This window comes from Ylistrum balloti, unplaced genomic scaffold (genome assembly GCF_031769215.1).
Source record: "Ylistrum balloti isolate Yb309-2 unplaced genomic scaffold, AGI_CSIRO_Ybal_v1 Utg371360, whole genome shotgun sequence".
NCBI lineage: Eukaryota > Metazoa > Mollusca > Bivalvia > Pectinida > Pectinidae > Ylistrum > Ylistrum balloti.
The window spans coordinates 504,249-517,741 of record NW_026782721.1 but is presented as its reverse complement, the minus strand read 5'-3'; the positions used below and the strand labels follow the sequence as shown (position 1 = coordinate 517,741).

Here is a 13,493-nt window from a genome sequence, read left to right as displayed (position 1 = left end):
ATTTATCAGTGAGGGATATTAATACATCAATTTGTTTATATGATTCATCAGCTAGGATGCTCATATAACAAAAACTATGATTATTGAATTATATTTGCGCAAACTTCCCGAGACCTCTGCACTGATGTATTTTACTCTCTGTTAAAGAGTATGATTGTTAATGGCGGCCTCCATGTGCCGAAAATGGCGGCAATTTGTAATAATTTTGCCGTTGTAATCCTGACTTTATTTGTTGTCATTGGTATAATTTCTTCAACCCAAGGTGCACGTTTAAGTGATCCCAAGATATTACTCCCGTACCACAGTACAGTAGTAACCAATTTTACTCTACATATCAATTTAACCAAGGAAGAATCTCACGTGCACGACAGTTGTTACACATGGTTTGTTTACGAATCAAAATTATGATTTTTAGTCGTACTTGGTTATTTGAAATGCTATACTAGTACGGTTGATAAAAGTTTTCATCAATATCTTTTCTTGTTACATTTAACAATGTGTCGTTGATGTTGATATCATCATTACTATTAATATTTTGAGAAAAGTTGTTGGCGCTTCCGTTTAACAACCTTTTTTTTTACAAAGGCGATCAACTCAGCAAGAGGTAGCCACAGTCCAGCTAGTCAATAGTACAGATGGGGAGTGTGCGTTCGCAGCAGTTATCTCGGCAGTCTCCAAATCTTCCCACAGGAAAACGTCAATTGTCTTGGCCGAGAATAAAGGTAAAGATGGTTCTACTTTATTAGGAGGGTGGCGGTGTAGCTTGTATAGAGTGTTAAATACGGTCTCTGTCACTCAGCTGACGGCTTGGTGTGGCTTGTGTATAGTGTTAAATATGATCTCTGTCAGTTTGTGTATAGTGTTAAATACAGTCTCTGTCACTGGGGCTGATGAGTCGGTGTGGCATGCATATAGTGCTAAATACGGTCTCTGCCACTCAGCCGGCGGGTTGGTGTAGCTTGTATATACTATAGTGTTAAATATGGTCTTTGTCACTTAGCTGGCGGGTTGGTGTGACTTGTATATAGTGTTAAATCCTTTCTCTGTCACTCAACTAACGAGTCAATGTGACTTGTATATAGTGTTAAATATGGTCTCTCTCACTTAGCTGGCAGGTTGGTGTGGCTTGTATATAGTGTTAAATATAATCTCTGTAGGTGAGGCTTGTATATAGTGTTAAATACGGTCTCTGTCACTCAGCTGACGGGTGGATGTGGCTTGTATATAAGTGTTAAACATGGTCTCTTTCACTCAGCTGATGGAGCATGCTTCTTTGGTTCAGTTGGTAGAGTCGCTTGATTATCATGCCAGAGACCTGAGTTCGATTCCCTGTCAGGGCACTTGACATGAGTGTGTATTTTTCCTGTTCTTTCGCACTACTATGGGTCTGTTTGTGTGAAAGTGACATGTTTATAAATCTATATGTGTTAGTCTGGGATTGAATGTAGATGTGAATGGATTGCTGATGTCGATGAGTGTAGGTTATTGTTTATACCTTGTTTCTGTTACTTATGTATTGCTGCCACATGGATTTGTGAAATTGTCGTTTGTATCATACATTTTGTTTGTACTGGTGGTCAGAATAGCCAAGAAGCTGTAAACTGATCGGCTTGTGGCATTGTCATTGGCTGTTGATATTTATTTAATACAATAGTGCATGTGTATTCGTCAGACAGTTGGTAGCTCTCTGAGCTGTGTTGTCTCATTTTCGGTCTTCTTCTGTCCCCGTGATGGTTATTGTTAACTAAATAGATGGGTGTTTGAATATGCCCTTACGTGTTGACTGCATGTGTCTGATCCTTTACATGTATATGTTGTGTGTCCCAGTGGTAAAGGACCTCGTCATGTATTATTATGTTTGTTGTTTTTGTTATCCCAATAAAATAAGTTAAATGTTTTATGTGACTGGTTGTTAATTACTAAGTAGCCATTTGGAACCCCAGATGAGAACCTAGGTCACTCCACCTCAAGGTTCATTTCGGCCCGTGCCCTTGCGCCATTGGGTCACTTGTTTCAGACATGATGCTGCTTTATTTGATTGAAGCGACAGGTTGACCCCCTAAGTTGTAAATATGACCCACTGTCTTCATCCAATATGGTTAATTTCTAACACACCGTTCGTTATTGTTTACAGACTATTTATTCTAATAACCAAATAAACAAAAAGAAACCAGAAATTTGACCTGTTTCATTTTTTGTATTGTGCCCTGATATAAGTGCTCCGATGATCTAGACAGTCATAATAAACAGCATGGCTGTCCCAAAACAATCAAAGCTTCCTAAACTTACACCTAATCAAAGACCTATAATATTTTTTCGAAAGTGAAATGATGTTCATGATTAACCTGAAAGGCCAATGGAGGTCAGCCAAAATGAAATAAAGTCTACAGCATTGACTTGAAAGTTATCCAGAAGAGGATAATTAAAAATTTCTCTATGAAATTAAATGTTTTTTGAACAACTTTTTACTTCAAAGTTTCTTTTAAGTAATCATAGAGGTGTATGAATGGGTAATTTTAACCAGGTAGACTTTGCTAAAATTAATTTTGGCCCACAGGCTTTGCCTCCTTCGATCCCCACCTGGGGGCCTAGATGACCCCCAGACCCTAGCTATATGGGCTATTGATTCATAACTCTTCATTTTGAAAATAATTCTTGCATGCAGCACTATGTTCAAATGCAGATATGATAATGTTTAAGTTTATGACATTTTGCTGTCTTTAAAACCAGGTTTTCTCTATCAACTTTATTAAGTGGAAGATTTCTCATTCAAACTGTATGGCATTAATGTCTCGGCAATTTTGTATTGCTCAATTTTTAGTGTTATGAGTAAATGTTTTGAATTTTGTTTTGCAGTCACTCGTGAGATATTGAGATGTATTGTGATCGTAGAATCTCTGCATCGGTTTGAGATACAGACTACCACTCGCCTGCTATATCTTGAAGATTCACCAGAGGAGCTTACTATCCGTGGTTTTGATGAAGAAGGTTAGATTAGAAATTTGATGTACAATTTGCTGTATAATACCATGAATTTGCGCATATAGTGTGCACTTTTTTAGACAAAAACTATTGTGTCAAAAAGGGGGTGTATAATATACTCAGGAACATACCATTCTAGGGGTTATCAATTTCGAGTTTTCTGTCTACCTTATTGGATTATCTACCTTCACGTAAATTTTCAGAGCCGTCAGTCATATATGATAGATTGAAGATAAAGACAACAAATAATAAAATAAGTTTCGTATGTTTTAATGCAATTCATTATTTTCATATATATATATATATAACTTACAGCTGATAAATCCATTGATCATGGATTATGGTTTGGCAAAAATTTGGATTAATTGACTGATTTATCATCTGATTTTCAGCTCTGCCATTAACTGATATGTGACATACCTTGTTATGGCCTTGTCTGTATGTCCCTAATACAACTCGAATAAACTGATCTTCCCCTGTATGACAAGAATGCCTTGATTTGTGCATGTTTTATTTTAAGATAATTGGAAAGACAAGATGACCATTTTGGTTTTTTCACATGTTTTCAATTAATTCCACTTCAGTAATTTGTAAATGGAAGTTCCTCTTGGTTTTTATTTTGCATTTGTAAAGTTTACAATGATGGTTATCAAGATTCTTTCATAATTTCTTCCCTTCAGCGGAAAAAAATGAATAAAAGATGAATGATAAATGGTGAAGGATTTTGCATTTAATTTTAGTGTCCTGGGTGTCTAAATAAGGTCATTTTCATGATCTTTGAACATGTTGTAATCATGGATCATTTCATGTAGTGGTAATTCTTCAATCATTTAATTTTCCCAGCAAAGCTAATCTAGTTGTTCTGTACATTCCAGGAAATGTCTTCTCCAGTCTTGCTGGTCTGCGCTTTGAATGGAGCCTTGAACCAGATACTTCAGCTGACCAGGACATGGTCATTGATGCCAGCAACATCCTGCGGTAGCTAGTTTAGTCTAATAAATCTGAGAAATCTTAACATTTTGTCCTGTATTTGGTTTCAATTTCATGCTCATTCAGTGCCAGGAGATTGTTTATGTCAACGTCTTAAATTGATGTGATGATTCAAAAAGTCATCAAGCTAAGAATCAAAATTAATGAAATTAATTTTGTACTGAAATTTTTTTCAGAATCATTAAGTTTTCAGAGTCACACTACACACGACCATCCCACATCGATAGATTGGAGGGACGCGGCCTACAGGGTGACATGATCTTGGTGGAGGGTATTCGTACAGGCAGTGCCAATGTTAAGTCTATCATACGTGACCCTGCCTACAAGGTGAGTTGACCGGAATAGACACACTGTTATTTAAAAATTTAATGATAATTTTTATTTATAGAGTAATTTATGTCATAAAAATTGCTTTCAGAATATGGTATGTTATGCCTGCAATATTTTAAGTGTTGTAACAATGCTCCCAAATGTGTTATGTGTTGAAGGTTGTGGTCAGTATTATTTTTTTCCCCAGAATGTCTCGCCTTATGTTGTGAAGATCATGGTCATCGCAAACCTGATGGTTAGTCCAGCTGAAGCCTATGTCCTTAAATACTCCACTGTGAAATACACAGTGGAACTCATCAAGCAGAATTCCATCATTGGTAAGCTAGTCTTAATTCCAGTGATCTGTCAACGTTTATACAAAAAGCTATCACTTTGTTGTCTATTTGTTAAAATATGGTTTGAGTATCTCAGTATTGAGAGTATGTAAAAATATTTAATTTAATTAAAATTACTTTTGCTTTATGTATACTTGATATTTATGGTTTCCTGTGAACACTCCAATCTGTACGGCTATCATCAAATAATCATAGTTTCATTAATATGAATCATGTCCTCAGAATGTTTATCAGACATATTGCTTAAGTTTCACCTCAATCTTTGTTACAGTTTAAATTTTAATTGTAGACATGATGGTACTTTAATTTTCACTCTGTTACAGAGATTGCGATGCCATCAGAACAGTTTTATTTAGAAGTCCAGGATCACATGATCTGTGAGTTTAATGCCAAGACATCATTTGCGACAGCGGCCGAGCTTGGTTCCACAGAGATTGTACTGATGGACAAAAGTATCCTTTCCGTCTTTCCCAAATCACATGACATACCTTGCTATATAGTATTTAATGTTTACCTACATTATATAACCCTATTTAAATACCAGCCACAATATACTGCTTGGCTAGAAATAACTTCTGTTCAGCTCAATCAGTTGAGAGCCAGACTAGTAACCAAGGGATCGTGGGTTCAAATCCTTGCAGAGGCATCAAAATAAATAATGACCTCTGTTATTTTAAACAGTTTTGACAGTCATGGTCTATTATACTTTTCAGGGTAACAATATGTTTGAGTAATCACTTAAAGTACAGATATGTTGAAAACCTTAACCAACATAAGATATAAAAAATCAGGATGTTCTGAGGCGTCCATCTGCCATGATGTATGTTGTCACAGCCAGTCGTCTGGGTATGTATTATCACATACAGGAACAACTCACTTATCAGCCAATACTAGTCAATCTAGGCTAACCAATAATGCTGACAAAAAACATTGATGTTTTAACATAATTGATTGACCATTATCCTGAGCTGATCACTGCCTAGATTTGTTTTCCAGCTGATCTAGTGTCAGATTAAAGGGCATCGTTGATTGATCCAAGTTAACTGATCATATTATTTCAAATATTACAGCGTTCGTTATCCTGCCCCACAAGAAATGGGTTTTAGAAACTGGACGAGAATATGAAATCATCATAGAAGTCTATGATAAAAACAGCCATAAGGTCTACCCGTCTGATGTAAGTATATACAGATATCAGTAAGTATTTACTGGTATCATAAAGATGTATGGTAAAAACAGCCATAAGGTCTACCTGTCTGATGTAAGTACTTACAGGTATCATAAAGATGTATGGTAAAAACAGACATAAGGTCTACCTGTCTGATGTAAGTACAGGTATCATAAAGATGTATGATAAAAACAGACATAAGGTCTACCTGTCTGATGTAAGTACAGGTATCATAAAGATGTATGATAAAAACAGACATAAGGTCTACCCGTCTGATGTAAGTACTTACAGGTATCATAAAGATGTATGATAAAAACAGACATAAGGTCTACCCGTCTGATGTAAGTACTTACAGGTATCATAAAGATGTATGGTAAAAACAGACATAAGGTCTACCTGTCTGATGTAAGTACAGGTATCATAAAGATGTATGGTAAAAACAGACATAAGGTCTACCCGTCTGATGTAAGTACTTACAGGTATCATAAAGATGTATGCTAAAAACAGACATAAGGTCTACCCGTCTGATGTAAGTACTTACAGGTATCATAAAGATGTATGGTAAAAACAGCCATAAGGTCTACCCGTCTGATGTAAGTACTTACAGGTATCATAAAGATGTATGATAAAAACAGACATAAGGTCTACCTGTCTGATGTAAGTACAGGTATCATAAAGATGTATGATAAAAACAGACATAAGGTCTACCCGTCTGATGTAAGTACTTACAGGTATCATAAAGATGTATGATAAAAACAGACATAAGGTCTACCCGTCTGATGTAAGTACTTACAGGTATCATAAAGATGTATGATAAAAACAGACATAAGGTCTACCTGTCTGATGTAAGTACAGGTATCATAAAGATGTATGATAAAAACAGACATAAGGTCTACCCGTCTGATGTAGATAGTAAGATTAAGATTTTGTTAGCTCTCATTATCTGTGTAAAGCTGGAAAAATTCTCTGTAGATGCTAATGTTTTGTCATTTTAATTTTAATTCAGGATTCCTACTTGGTTTAAAATCAAAACCCCATCATCTATTTTTTTTGCCAGAATGTCATCATCAGGGCGCTGTTCCCTAAAGAATATTTCCAGGTCTTGTCCTCCACTAAGAACGGTACATACCATCTAGTAAAGACACTGGACAAAGGACAGACCGTGTTGGATGGAACTCTGGGCAGTGTTATCAGAACGGTAAGACACATGTCTGGTTAGATGTCCTCCATGAGGGGAGAGAATGATAATGAGTTAGACATTGAAATTTCCTATCTCTGTGACATGTAATCATCATGATTAAAACAAATAAATGTATGGAGTACGAGAATTTTATGTGTAGGTAAAAGATGGGAAGTTTTGGTGAGAATTTCCAAAAATTGACAGGAATTTTCAGATTTATTTCATATTTTGTACACAATAATGCATTTTTTGACCTAGTCATTTTAAAAGGACAAAATGGGATTGGTGTGACATTCAATTCTTTGTGTGCTTGATTTGACATAATGAACATTGAGTCTAAGTAATATGAATTCATGGTTTACATATGTACTAATACAGAGTATCTATTGTATGAAAACATTCAGTAAGATAACAGAAGTAGATTTCTGTTGACAAAACATTAACTGATGTGTTATCGTCAGGTGAGCCGACGTATGACAGAGGGCACTCATTACTATGTCTACTACGTAGAGGTAATCACTCTTACCAGCTGGGCTTGTCATGTACCCAAAGGGCATATTGTGTGCCCATCAAGCTTCTCATATGCTCATCAAATTTGTCATGTACCCAACAGACTTGCTATATACCAAATAGGCATGTGTTGTGCCACACAAGCTTGTCATATGCTCATCAAGTTTTTCATTTACCCAACAGGCTTGTTAAATACTGAACAGGCATGTCATTTGCTGATCAAGCATGTCATGTACTCATAGAGTTTGTCATATATCTAGTCATTCATTTTTTGAAAAATCTGACATGTTGCACTTGCTTCAAATAGCATTCGATTGTATATCTCTGCAGTCTGAGAGTTGAAGCACTTGTAGCAGTATGTTAATTGAATATTAAATTGATTCTGTATCAGTGCAGTCAGAAAGATAAAGCACCTGTTGCTATACTAAGCAGATATTTATACTTTCTTTCTATTGTGAGTTTTTTACCCTATCATCATCAGCTGGTGGGCTATTAATATCACCTTATGTCTGTGGTCAGTCCATCCCTAGACGGTTTTTGTTATCATTGATTCTTGAAGTACTGAATAGATAATAATAATAATAATAATAATAGACTTTATTTTCATTCGATTACACATTGAGTCAAAGACTCTTCTCACATGTGGTCGAAAATATAAAATATACAGTATTTACAGCATAGTTAAAACACAGAACATTACAAAACGTTTGATAATATCACAGAATATAACATTGATATCTCAGAATTTCCGAATTATAAAAGATACATGAGTATTCATTATAAGAAATTAAGTATTAAAAGTCATGCATACGTAAGATCTCATGTGGCATATAAAATATGATTATAAACACTAAATACCTAAGTGTCCAATATACATATATGCCAATGTGGCAAAGAGTAAGATTAACCAGAATATACGCTAATATAGTGTGGATTAAAACAAGAGATCTTTCTTAAATATCATATGTAGACTCCCTTTGGTCCCTAGTTGTGCCCTTTTGATTTTGAGACTGGTCAGGAAAATGAAATTGTTGAAAGATGTAGGTGGCCATCTTTGAATTTGAAAATGAAAGATGGTTCCTGTTTGATTTGGGAATGAAGAGGCAGCCATTTTAGATTTTGATAATAAAAGTATTGTTATTGCTGTTTCTTGAGAAGTGGTCAATAGATTTTTTTCTCTAATTTTGCATGTAGGTTCACCCTGGTTCCTCTTTGTGCCCTTCAGGTTTTAGGACTGATCAGATGAATCAAATGGATTTGATAGTTAAAGATTATCATCTTTATTTCTGGAGAGGAATTTTCAAATTTCATATAATTCTGAGCAAAAACAGGAAAGGAGGGAAAAGAACTTTTAAAGAACAGAATAAAGATAAGAGAATGTTAGGCATCAAGATTCCATTGTTATTGTTATTGTGTGTATGTTCATGATGATTTCCCTGAGATAAAACTTGAGCATGATGTTGTAAAACGTTGCCATGGAAACATACACAATTAGTTTGTTGTACAGCATAAGAATGTTTGAAATACAAAGCTATTATCAAATGTTGTTGATGAACGAAGTTGGCATGATAGTTAAAGTTTGTGTTGAATACTTTTCTACTTCAGATTTCAGAATTGATAGAATACTGTTTTCACTTCATTGAGAGCCAAACTTTCAAATTAAAATATTAAAACATTTAGAATGGAAATATTGTATTGATTGCATTACCAGAGAAGTGTTTGACTGGCTTTCAGCTTTTGGACAATAAATTCTGTTGTATCTCACCATGTGTATTGTAGTATACCAGGTATATATCATACATAGATACATAGATAGTCATACATAGATTATAATACAAAGATTATCATACATAGATTATCATACATAGATTATCATACATAGATTATCATACAAAGATTATCATACATAGATTATCATACAAAGATTATCATACATAGATTATAATACAAAGATTATCATACATAGATTATCATACATAGATTATCATACAAAGATTATCATACATAGATTATCATACATAGATTATCATACAAAGATTATCATAAATAGATTATCATACAAAGATTATCATACATAGATTATCATACAAAGATCATCATACAAAGATTATCATAAATAGATTATCATAAATAGATTATCATACATTGATTATCATACATAGATTATCATACAAAGATTATCATACAAAGATTATCATACAAAAATTATCATACATAGATTATCATACATAGATTATAATACATAGATTATCATACAAAGATTATCATACATAGATTATCATAGCACACATTCAGGTATAACAGCGATGTTTACCTAATATATATCTGATATATAGCTTGTATTTTATCTTAGTACACAATAGACAAACTGTCATCTCATTATTTGCTTTTAAAGCTGATATTGCATATTAAATGTAGTATTTCTAGACTTTCACCATGCTATATAGTTTCAGCAGAAATTGATTACATGTCTTAAAAATGTGGTGGTTGTTTTGTTCTGCTGTATACTAGTTCACTTAAACAGTGCAGAATCAACCAGGATCCTGACAATATCAATGACAGCATCAGTAGGTGATATTAAGCTGTTTTAGACAAATCAATTCTATGATGCCTTGTGGCATGGGACAAACAAATACTGTAAGTAATCAGTCTTAAAATGTTAAGTTAAATGCCTCATATATGGAAAATATAACAACCAAGATATTGAAATTTTCATTTTAAATGGTAACTCTGTCTTTGTTAAAAATAACTGCTGTCTTAAGGGTAAAACTACTTATAAAATCCTGACATAATGTTCTTGTTGACTTTAGGATGGTTCGGAGTACCCGATCAGTCCGGCCATCAAACAGATACAGCCAGTGGAGATCTATGATCCTATACTAGTGAAACCATCAGAGCTCTTCTTTCCCTGGGACCCAAAGGTGCCAATAAGTCATCGCTATCAACTCCAGGTGAGATTCTGTGACACTTGAGTGAACCAACTGCATGTAAATCTGACACCTCTACCACCTAAACATAAATTTCTTTGACACCTGTATGAACTACAGGTAAGTTTCTGTGACACCAGCACCAACTACAGGTAAGTTTCTGTGACACCTGCGCCAACAACAGGTGAGTTTCAATGACATCTGTACCAACTACAGCTAAGTTTCTGTGACATCTACCTTCTAATAGTAAGATTCTGTGACACTTGTACCAACTACAGGTAAGTTTCTGTGACACCTGCGCCAACAACAAGTGAGTTTCAATGACATCTGTACCAACTACAGCTAAGTTTCTGTGACATCTACCTTCTAATAGTAATATTCTGTGACACTTGTACCAACTACAGGTAAGTTTCTGTGACACAAGCACCAACTACAGGTAAGTTTCTGTGACACCTGCACCAACAACAGGTGAGTTTCAATGACATCTGCACCAACTACAGCTAAGTTTCTGTGACATCTATCTTCTAATAGTAAGATTCTGTGACACTTGTACCAACTACAGGTAAGTTTCTGTGACACCAGCACCAACTACAGGTAAGTTTCTGTGACACCTGCACCAACAACAGGTGAGTTTCAATGACATCTGCACCAACTACAGCTAAGTTTCTGTGACATCTACCTTCTAATAGTAAGATTCTGTGACACTTGTACCAACTACAGGTAAGTTTCTGTGACACCAGCACCAACTACAGGTAAGTTTCTGTGACACCTGCACCAACAACAGGTGAGTTTCAATGACATCTGCACCAACTACAGCTAAGTTTCTGTGACATCTACCTTCTAATAGTAAGATTCTGTGACACTTGTACCAACTACAGGTAAGTTTCTGTGACACTTGTACGAACTACAGGTAAGTTTCAGTGACACCTGTGTCAACTACAGGTAAGTTTCTGTGACACCTGTACCAACTACAGTTAAGTTTCTGTGACACCTGTACCAACTACAGGTAAGTTTCTGTGACACCTGTGTCAACTACGGTTAAGTTTCTGTGACGCCTGTACTTTCTAATAGTAATTTTCTAACATGTGTACACAACTTTAGGTACATTATTGTCACACCTGTACAGAGTAGCATTTATCTATTTGACACATGACAAATTATTGAAATATAAAATATAGCTTTCTTTACCTGATTCCAGGCTACAGGAGGAAGTGGAGAGTATATATGGAAGTCATCAGAGCCACGAATCACTAATGTTAACATGCATGGGGAGATAACGACAGGTCACACAGGAAGCACCAACGTAACAGCAGCTGACACAAGGAACCAGGCCCACTGGGGTTTGTCTACTGTAAGTGTTACATGATGAATCAGGGTTTGTCTGCTGTAAGTGTTACTTGATGAATCAGGGTTTGCCATCAGTAAATGTATATAAACATGTTCATACATTTACACAGTGAAGGATAATCAATACCACTAGTCGTCAATAAGGATATATATCACTTGTCATTACCATGGTCTTACCTTAATGGTCAGAACCAAAAGTTGTAAAATCAGTTAAGGAATTTTAAGTCTTTTCCAGAATTTTGGTGCAAATCTATTTAAACTTAAGTCAGTTTTCATCTATGACTGGTGATTTACCTTGAAGGTCCATGTATTGCCACCGTCGGACATGTTGTTCCGCCCTAAAAGAGTCGAGGCTGCTGTTGGGACAGATCTGGAGATCCCCTTGGCTATTTTTGCATTGTTTAAAGGTAAGTCACCATTACAGGATAATGATAGTCCTGTGTTACGTGACTAGTAGTCTTCAGTTAATTCATCTGTACCAAGTATCTGCTGTAAAAATGGTTTGTCATTATTTATTGGTATCTTCTGTAATCATAGATCTGGTTTAAACTACAATTAGTGGTGGCAATGTGGATCCAGGTTCTACATTCATTTAAATCCATTTTTATACAGGGTTACTGTTAATGGTTGTTGATGTAGATCAGGTTCTAGACCCTCTCCAATCTATCTTGATACAGGGTGACTGTTAATGGTTGTTGATGTAGATCAGGTTCTAGACCCTCTCCAATCTATCTTGATACAGGGTGACTGTTAATGGTTGTTGATGTAGATCAGGTTCTAGACCCTCTTCAATCCATCTTGATACAGGTTTACTGTTAATGGTTGTTGATGTAGATCAGGTTCTAGACCCTCTCCAATCCATCTTGATACAGGGTTACTGTTAATGGTTGTTGATGTAGATCAGGTTCTAGACCCTCTTCAATCCATCTTGATACAGGGTTGCTGTTAATGGTTAATGATGTAGATCAGGTTCTAGACCCTCTCCAATCCATCTTGATACAGGGTCACTGTTAATGGTTGTTGATGTAGGTCAGGTTCTAGACCCTCTCCAATCCATCTTGATACAGGGTTACTGTTCATGGTTTTAGATTCTCTCTTATCACTTGAGTTTTAGGGCCAGGACAACCATTGCTAACTCAGGACCAGTGTTCTTTCTTGCATTTTGAAACTGGGTGTACAGTGTACTCAACAATGCATTCATGTAGGGAGTCCTTGAAAACTGGGGTTCAAGACCAGTTTGGGTGATTTTTTACCCTCATTCAGGGGTAAAGGGGACACTACCGTGGACTTATTTAGGAAACATTCTGTATAGTCTAATGCAGAACATTCAAGACTGAATTTTTACATAATGACACATCATTTCCAGGGACACCGCAGGAATTCAACGACTGCAGAATGATGAGACTGAATGTAACTTTTACTGACCAGACAGTGTTCCAGTATTCAGAAGGTAATGAGTTTAAACGTTTCAAAATCCCATGAATATCAGAACTGATGATCAGTTCTTGTTTTTTTCTTTATTATTGGGTCAGTTGTATAGATATATATCTATTCTTTTAATTCAACATTTTTTATCAACCTGATCTTTTCTTTACCTGAAAATGCCAAAATAGCTTAATCCAGTCCGCACATTCCTCTCACATTCAAAACCTTGACCTCCTCCCCCACCCAATTCCACACTCCACCCTTCTGCAACACCACAGTCTTGATCCTTTTTTTTTGTT

The 13,493-nt window shown here is 35.6% G+C and overlaps 1 protein-coding gene across 1 annotated transcript in view; it reads left to right on the top strand.

Moving 5' to 3' along the window:
- The first annotated feature begins 183 nt into the window (after positions 1-183).
- The window catches only part of LOC132562180 (nuclear pore membrane glycoprotein 210-like), a 37,029-nt gene continuing 23,719 nt past the window's right edge, over positions 184-13,493 (top strand). Inside the window, exons 1-14 of the mRNA XM_060226912.1 lie at positions 184-383; positions 586-722; positions 2,857-2,988; positions 3,858-3,960; positions 4,149-4,299; positions 4,490-4,619; positions 4,961-5,089; positions 5,415-5,483; positions 5,708-5,814; positions 6,863-7,003; positions 10,306-10,446; positions 11,621-11,773; positions 12,071-12,176; positions 13,136-13,219. Coding sequence (XP_060082895.1) covers positions 184-383; positions 586-722; positions 2,857-2,988; positions 3,858-3,960; positions 4,149-4,299; positions 4,490-4,619; positions 4,961-5,089; positions 5,415-5,483; positions 5,708-5,814; positions 6,863-7,003; positions 10,306-10,446; positions 11,621-11,773; positions 12,071-12,176; positions 13,136-13,219 — 1,783 coding nt within the window. The remainder of the gene's footprint in view (positions 384-585; positions 723-2,856; positions 2,989-3,857; positions 3,961-4,148; positions 4,300-4,489; positions 4,620-4,960; positions 5,090-5,414; positions 5,484-5,707; positions 5,815-6,862; positions 7,004-10,305; positions 10,447-11,620; positions 11,774-12,070; positions 12,177-13,135; positions 13,220-13,493) is intronic.